Below are 7,988 nucleotides of genomic sequence, written 5' to 3' on the forward strand. Positions count from 1 at the left end.
ACGTACAAACGCACGCCCTCCCGCACGCACGTACATACACACGCACGCCCTCCCGCACGCACCCACGTACAAACGCACGCCCTCCCGCACGCACGTACATACACACGCACGCCCTCCCGCACGCACCCACGTACAAACGCACGCCCTCCCGCACGCACGTACATACACACGCACGCCCTCCCGCACGCACCCACGTACAAACGCACGCCCTCCCGCACGCACGTACATACATACGCACGCCCTCCCGCACGCACGCACGTACAAACACACGCACACCCTCCCGCACGCACGTACATACACACGCACATACACACACACGCACGCCCGACCGCACGCACTTACATACACACGCACGCACACACACACAGACACGCGCGCGCATCCACGGATACAGCTATAGAGAGAGGCTGAAAGAGAGAGTGCATGTGTGTTCGAAAGTGAGAGAAAAGCTAATAGAAGAGGGAGAGAGAGAGAGCGATGGAGCGAAAGAGAGAAATAGAGGGGAGAGAGAGAGAGAGAGCGCGCGCGAGAGAGAGGAAGAGAGCGCGCAAACGAGAGTGACAGGCAAGGGAGATTAGAAGTAATTAAGGACCGGTTTTCTACGCAAGTATAGATTCAAGGTTTTCTTGTGAGTTCCCCCCACCAGCACAACAATCCGTCGGTAAAAGAAAGCGTTTAGACCAGCCGAACGAGAAAGAGCGATAGAGAGAGCGAGAGAGAGAGAGAGAGAGAAAGAGAGAGAGTCAACGAGAGTAGGGAAAGCGATCAGAAATAATTAAGAACCGGTTCTATGCACGTCTAGATTCCCAAGGTTTTCCCATCAGCCAATCCCTTCCGCCTTAATCCGACAAAACGTTTAGACCTGCGGAAAGCAATGACAGCTATTAAGACACAGCCTTACTTCTTACATCGTACAATAAATCAATGTTGAGAAATATTTTGCTAAAGAGAAAGTGCGCATGTGCGTGTGTGGTGGAAGCTAACCAGGGACAGAGAGCCCGCGAGCGAAAGGGAGGACGAACGAGATATCGAAAGTGAAAGAGCACTAACGAGAGAATCTATATATATATATAGAGAGAGAAAGAGAGAGAGGGAGAGAGAGGGGGAGAGTGCAGAGAGAGTAATTGTTAGAGACAGAGAGAGTGGGGAGAATGAAATAGAGAGACAGAGAGAGAGAGAGAGAGAGAGAGAGAGAGAGAGAGAGAGNCCTAACGTGTTTTTCCACATCACCGATAAGTCACCGTTGTTGATGATTCACCAATTAGAGGAACACTGTAAGAAAAACATGCGTATGAAAGCGTAGCGGCTTATGCTATCTAGAAAATACATTTTTGTTTTTTCTTCTGCGCTGCAAAAAGTTAAGGTAAAATCTCCTGCCCTGATAGACCAGTAATGCGTTCTCTCACGGTGAAATCCTTCCGATCGCAGATAGATAAAAAAAAACAGCTTTCAGCTTTTTTCCGAAATAATTCACCGAAAAAACAAACGATGTTTTCTCTAGCGGAAAAATCAGAGTTCTTTTTTGTTATCGCGAGAAAATCTCGACGAGAAAATCAGCCACTCAGCGACTAATCTCACAGGGAATACCGATTCTATACAGAACATTCCATACAGCCGACCTGTGACTGGTCACGCACGCTGCCTCAATTCGCGTAGGCCCATTACTCGGTAATACCCCGACGTCGACGTGCGAAAAGACTCGGTTACGAGATTATACGGATTTCGGAGAGAATATAAGCCCGTGTACGTGGTATTTGTTATTTATATATAAATACGTGTGTGTGTGTGTGTGTGTGTGGTGGGTGGGGGGTGGGGTAGAGGAGGCAAGAGAGAGATGGATTGGAGAGCGGAAGGAGCAGAAAAGGAAGGGAGCAGACTAAGAGAACGGGAAGAGAAGCTATGAAAGAGGTTAGGGGGGACACGAGAGGGGAAGGGCCGAGTAGAGAGTGAGCGAGAAGAGAAGACAATGGGGAAACGGAGGCGAAGAATGACCGCCCCGTGCCCGGGACAGAAGAAAGAGGTGGAGAAGAGAAAAGGGACTAGGCAGAACTAGGAAAAGGGAAATTGGGAAGGAGAATAGGGAGCGAAAATGAAAGGAGAGGAGAAGCGAAGAGAGGGGAAAAGGAGCGCACCAGGGGAAATGGACCCGGCGACCAGAAAGAGCAGGACAGGAGGAAAGGACGACGAAGGAGAGACAAGGATTTTAGAGGAATAGCAGGGCGAGTAGGGAGGAAAAGGATCAGAGGAAGCGAGGTAGACGGCGAGACACGAAGAGAGGTAGAGGCAGAAGGGCGAGGAGGCAGAAGCGAGAGGTGCGTAGGGAGCACGACGGAGAGAAGAGGAGAGCTAGAGGGGAAGAGATGGACTAGAAGGAAGAGGGAGTGGGGGAGACGAGGAGAGGGGAAAGAAGAGGGAAAGGGAAAGTAGAAAAGAGAGAGGGGAGTGCGAGAAAAAAATGTGAATGGAGGAGATGAGGAGCGACGAAGGGGGAGAGGCGAGAAGGGGAATTTGGGAGATTTGGAGAGTCGAAGGAGAAGAAGAGGAGAAAGTGGGGGAAGATCAGCCAGAAGGGGGAGGGAGGGAGATGGGGGATTAGGAGAAGTGAGAGAGAAATGACCGCCTGGGGAGGATGGCAGGCGGCTCAGACGAGGAGAGAGAAAGAGAAAAAGAGAGATTCACGACGACGGAGACGCGCAGCAGGAGATGACCGGCGAGAAAGAGAAGCAGCGCGGGAGGGAGGACGGAAAGAGGGGAGGAGAACAGAAGGAGGAGAGAAGGGGAGGGAAGGGATGATGGCAGAAGACAGGAAAGAGGACGAGGGAGAGTAGAGGAGACAGGAAGGGAAGGGGAGAAGGAGGAGAGGAGAGAGGAGAGGAGTAGAGAGGAAAAAGAAGGGGGGAAAGGAATAGGAGGTGAGAGCTAGAGAGACGAAGCGAGGAAAAAGAAGCGGGGAGCGAGCACCGTAAGAGGACGTAGAGGACAGAAGTAGGAGCAGGCCACAGAAAGGGGTAGAGAGATTGAGGAGAAGAGGGGGGGCGATCGAAGGAAGGAGTAGAGACGGAAGGAGCGAGAGAGACGCATAGTGAGACTACGATAGGCGAGAGACGTAAGAGGGTAGAGAGACGGAGAGCAGGGAGGGGGAGGGAGAAGGAGGGGGGGATAGGAGGAAGGGAGAGGGAGGAGCAGAGAGGAGAGAGGGAAGGAGAAGGAGGAAAAAGGAGGAATAGGCGGGAAAGGAGGGAGAAGGTAGAAGGGGGAGAGAAGGGGTTTAAGAAGGAGGGATGGAGGAGCGAAGGGATGGAAGGAAGAGAGGAAGAGAGAGATGATAGGGAATAGAGGAAGCCTAGGCAGGGGGAAGACGAAGAAGGGAAAGGGAGGAAGGAGGTTGCCCCCCCGCCTAGAGAACGAAACGACGAGAGGTAGGAGAGATAAAGGGGGAGGAGAGAAAGGGGAGAAAGAAAAAGAAAGGAACGGGAGGAAACGGATTTAGAGGGGGTAGCGGGAGGGGAGAAGAGAGAGGAGGAGGGATGAGGCATTAGGTAGAGATGGGAGAAAGACGGAGCGAGAGGAGACTCAGGAGGAAGCAGGAGGAGGTAGGAGAGAAAGAGAACGTAGGAGAAGAGAAAGAGAGGAGAGGACGGAGGAGAATGGGTATGAGAAAGGAAAGAGAAGAGAGACGGGAAGACAAAGAGGGAAGAGAAGGAAGAAGGAGAGAAATAGGGACGAGCAGAAGAGAAGGGGTTGATTGAGAGAGGTAGGGAGACGAGGAATAGAAAGATAGGAAGATGGAGGGAAGAGAACGAGAGCGAGAGAGGAAGAACGCAGAAGGAGAGAGAGAGAGTAGAAGGGGGAAGAGGGGAGAGGAGGGAGAGGAGGAAAAAGGAGAGGACAGAGGAGAGTTATAGGAATAGAGGAAGGGAGAGAGGCAGAGGGGAAAGGGGAGGGCTGATGAAGAGGAGAAGGCGAAGACCGGAAGAGAGAGGATGGAGATGAGAGAGGAGAGCAGAGAGAGAGGCAGGAGCGGCGGAAAGGAGATAGGGCGAGAAGAAGGGGAGAAACGTAGGAGAGGGAGAGAAGGAGAGCAGAGGGATTAGAGGAGAAGGGGAATGGTAATGATTGGAGGGAAAGCGGGAGGGAGAGAGGAGAGAAGTAGAGAGTAGAGAGGAAAGAGGAGAGGGTAGGGAGGGAAGAGAGGAAAAGGGAGGTGAAGGCAGAAGGAAGAATTGAGGTGATTAGGGAGAGGGAGAAGGGAAGGGAAAGAGGAGAGAGAAGAAGAAGAGACGGGAAAGGAGAGAAAGGGGAGATAGGAGAGAGGAGAGAGGAGAAGATAGAAGGTAGATTGTAGAGAGAAGATTAGAGGAAGGAGAGGCGGGAGGGAAGAGAAGAGACGAGGATGGAGAAGGAGGGAGTAGGAGAGGAGGAGAAGACAGGGAGGAGCTTAAGATGGAGAGGAAAGAGAGGGAGGGGAAGAGAAGGAGGAATAGGAGAGGAGGGGAAGGAGGAAGGTAGGCACTAGAGAAGGGAGAGAGGAGAATTAGACGAAGAGGATAGCGAGCTAAGGATAGAGAGGGAGGAGAAAAGGAGTTGAAAGGAGCAGGCGAAGACGGTAGAGAAGGGCAGGGAAGATATTGAGAGGGGAGGGGGAAGAAGGAGAAGGAAGAGAAGAGAAGAGGACGTTAAGAGGAAGAGGAGAGAGCCAGAGGCGACGGATTGAGGAGAAGAGAGGAGAAAGAGAAGAAGAGAGGAGTGGAGAGGGAGATGAGCAGAAGGAAAAGAGGGAGAGGTAGAGGGGGGAGATAGAGGAGGGAGGAGAATGAGAAAGAGAAGAAGAAAGAAAGCAAGGGAGAGAAGAGGAGAAGGTAGAGAAGAGGGAAGGAGAGAGAGAGGGGTGGAAGAGTTATGGTTACTGAGGAGGGAGAGGGAATAGATAGAAGAGCGGGGGAGGTAGAAGAAGAGGGAAGGGTAGAGTGAGAAGAACTAGGATGAAGAGAGAGAAAGAGGGAGATATGTATGTTATATGAGGTAGGGAGTAGAAAGAGGATGGTTTAGTGTGTATTAAGGAGAGTAGAGAGAGTGGGTTGGTCGGAATTGAGAGAGAGGAGGGGATAGGGATGCGAGGGGAATGAAGCAGGAAGTGAGTGATAGAAGAAGGGAATGTTGTATGTTGAAGCTAAGTAGGAGATGTAGAGATAGAGGATCGGGGAAAGAAGAGAGGGGAGAGGTAGGGAGAGAGGAAGAGATGGGAGGGAAATGGAAAGAGGATTAGAGATTAGAGGATAAAAATGTGGATATATTGTATGTATGATGATGATAGAGGAATTGATGGTATGTGTATTTTTATGTGTTTTATGTAGAGGATTTTGGAGAGGTATGTGTTTTTCGAATGAAGAGGGGGGGGAGAAAAGGGAGGAAGGAAGTAGGAAGAGAAAAGAGGGAAAAGAAGAGAGATGAGGAGGAAAGATGAAGGGAGGAGGAGAGGGGGAAATGAGAAGAAAAGAACAGGGAGAGGAGGAGACGGTCAGGATCTAAGGTTAGAGGGTAGAGATTCTCGGAGAGGGAGGAGAGAAGGAAAGGAAAGAGAAGGAACTAAGAGCAAGAGAGGAGAAGGAGGGCAGAGGATGAGAGAGGAGAAGCGAGGAAGGGGAGGAAGAAGGGGATAAGGATAGGAGACGAGAGGCAGGCAGAGTGGATGGGTGTGAGGGGCGAGGAAGAAGGGAGAGGAGAGGAGGGGAGGAGGAGAAAAGATAGGAGAGGCGCAAGGAGAAAACAGAGATGGGAGAGGAAAGAGAGAGGAGAAGAAAGAGGAGGAAGGGAGAAGGAGAAGGGGAGGGGGATGAGGTGTTAGTAAGTAAATTCAGGGAAGAAGAAAGGACGGTAGAAAGAAGGTAGGAGGGGACCAGGGGGTAGAGAGAAAAAGAAGGAGAGGGAGAGGAGGGAAGCGAGAGAAGGAGAGGGAAAGAAGGGTATGAAAGGTAAGGGGTAGGGAGAGGGAAGCAAAGAGAAGGAAGGGAGGAGAGAGAGGGGAGGCAAGAGGAGGAGAAGAGGAGGGGGAGAGAATTGAATATAAGGGGGAAAGAGGAGAAGAGGAGGATGTGGGGACAGGGGAGGGGACGATGAGAGGGAGAGGAGAAGGAGGACGAAGAGAGGAGGTATGGTGTAAAGGCGAGGAGAGATAAGGAGAAGGGAAGTAGGTAGGTGTAGAGGAGGGAGCGGAAGAGAGAGGAGAGGGGAGGGGAGAAGAGGGAGGAAGGAGGAGAAGGGAAGAGGAGAGAGGAGGAGTAGACGATGAAAGAAAGGAGGGGAGAGGGAGGAGAGAAGAGAAAGAAGGGCAGGGATGAGAAGGGATGTGGGGAGGTATGAGAGAGAGAGGAAAGAGAAGATGAAGAGGAGGAAGAGGTAGAGAGAAGGTGTGGAAGAGAGATGGGATGTATTGGAGAGGAAGGAAGGGGAGTAGAGGGAGGGAAGAGAAAGAGAAGGGAAGGAGAGGTAAAAAGAGAAAGGATGGGGTAGGAGTGAAGGAGAGAGGACGAGAAAGGAGGAAGAAGAGGGAGAAGGTAGAAGAAGGGAGATGAACGACTGAGGTAGAGAAGCAGGGAGAGAAGGAGAGGAAGAAGGAAAGGGGTGAGAGTAGAAGAGGGAGGAAGGGAGAGAAGAAAGAGTGAAATAGAAGAAGAGAGTAAGAAAGGAGAATAAGAACAAGAAAGAAAAGCAGGAAGGAAAAGAAAGGTGAAGGAAGATGGAGAATTGAAAGGAAGGAAGGGGAGGAAGGAGAGAAGGGGAGGGAGATGGGAGTGAGAGAGAAAGATAGACGGAGTAGGAGAAAGCGAAGATAGATAGCGCGGTGTTATGATAAAATGGAGGAGGTAGTGGAGGTAGTGATTAGATTGAGGAGGTGAGGAGGAACGAGAGGAGAAGATGGAGAAGAAAAGCGAAAGGAGGGAAGAAGGAGACGGGAGAAGGAAGGGGGGAATGAGAGAAAAGGAGTAGGGGAAAGGAAGGAAATGCGAGAAGGATAAGTGGCAGAGAAATAGAGGGAAGAAGGGAGAAGAGAGAGAAAGGAGAGGAAATGAGGAGAGGAAAGAAGGAAGAGAAGCGAAGGAGTGAGAAGAAGCGAGGAGGAAGGACGGGAGGAGAGGGAGGAAAGAGAGGCGAGATAGAGAGAAGAGAGAGGAGGAGGAGGAGGATGAGGAGATAGAAAAAGGTGGATGGAAGGAAAGGAGAAAGAGAGGAGAGAGAAGAGAAGACGAAGAAGGAGATATGAGAAGAAGACTAGCAGAGCTGAGCGAGGAAACGGGCGAAAGGAATAGGAGGGAATATATCGAAGAAGAGAATAGGGAGGCCACCGCAGTAAGGAAAGGATAGAAGCGATTAGATCGAACGGGAAGGATGGAAGGGGGAGGGAAAGAGGGAAGAGAGAAAGAGGGGGAAGTAGGAAGGAAGGGGAAGGCAGGGGATAGATAGGAAGAGAGAGGAGCAGGTGTAAGCGCGGATTAGAGCGAGGGAGGAGGGAGAGAGGGAGAAGAGGAAGGAAGAATGAAGAAGGAGAGGGGTAGGAGAGGAGGAGCAGAGGGAAGAAAGGGTGCACGAGAGGAAGAATTGAGGAAGAGAAGGGAAAGCGGGAGAAGAGAAGAGGAAAGGGATGAGGAGAAGGAGGCGAAGGGATTGAGGGGAGAAAGAAAAGAAGGGAAGAGAGGTGAAGGAAGATGAGACGGAGCGGACGAGAAGAGGGACAGGAAGAGGAACGGGAAGACGAAAGATGGACGAAGGAAGGATGACAAGGATACGGCACTGAGCGAAGAAAGGAGAGAGAGGAGAGGAAGCAGCGGAGGGGAAAAGGAAAGCGGAGGGAAAGAAGGGAGAGGGAGGATAGGAGGAGGGAGGGAGGATAGAGGGAATTAGGTTTAGTGGAAGGAGAGGAGAGGAGGCAGAAAGAGAGATGGAAAGAAAAGAGAGAGAAGGGGAAGAGGACAAGTTAGGAAAGGAGAAGG

The 7,988-nt window shown here is 51.3% G+C and overlaps 1 protein-coding gene across 1 annotated transcript; it reads left to right on the forward strand.

The window, feature by feature from the left end:
* The first annotated feature begins 3,545 nt into the window (after nt 1–3,545).
* LOC106818589 (octapeptide-repeat protein T2-like) lies at nt 3,546–4,910 on the forward strand. Its single transcript, XM_014823283.1, has 3 exons — nt 3,546–3,593; nt 4,701–4,763; nt 4,830–4,910. Exons 1-3 carry the CDS (start codon nt 3,546–3,548, stop codon nt 4,908–4,910), a joined length of 192 nt encoding a protein of 63 aa, XP_014678769.1.
* Nucleotides 4,911–7,988: the final 3,078 nt, after the last annotated feature.

The sequence above is a fragment of the Priapulus caudatus genome, unplaced genomic scaffold (assembly GCF_000485595.1).
Source record: "Priapulus caudatus unplaced genomic scaffold, Priapulus_caudatus-5.0.1 Scaffold2358, whole genome shotgun sequence".
Classification (NCBI taxonomy): Eukaryota; Metazoa; Priapulida; class Priapulimorpha; order Priapulimorphida; family Priapulidae; genus Priapulus; species Priapulus caudatus.

Excerpts from the sequence above, each read along its gene's own strand:
- LOC106818589 (XM_014823283.1), top strand. The coding sequence starts at position 3,546 with ATGGGAGAAAGACGGAGCGAGAGGAGACTCAGGAGGAAGCAGGAGGAG. Across the intron at positions 3,594-4,700 it reads TCAGGAGGAAGCAGGAGGAG|AGGCGACGGATTGAGGAGAA; the intron begins GTAGGAGAGAAA and ends GGAGAGAGCCAG. Across the intron at positions 4,764-4,829 it reads GGAGTGGAGAGGGAGATGAG|GAAAGAAAGCAAGGGAGAGA; the intron begins CAGAAGGAAAAG and ends GAAAGAGAAGAA.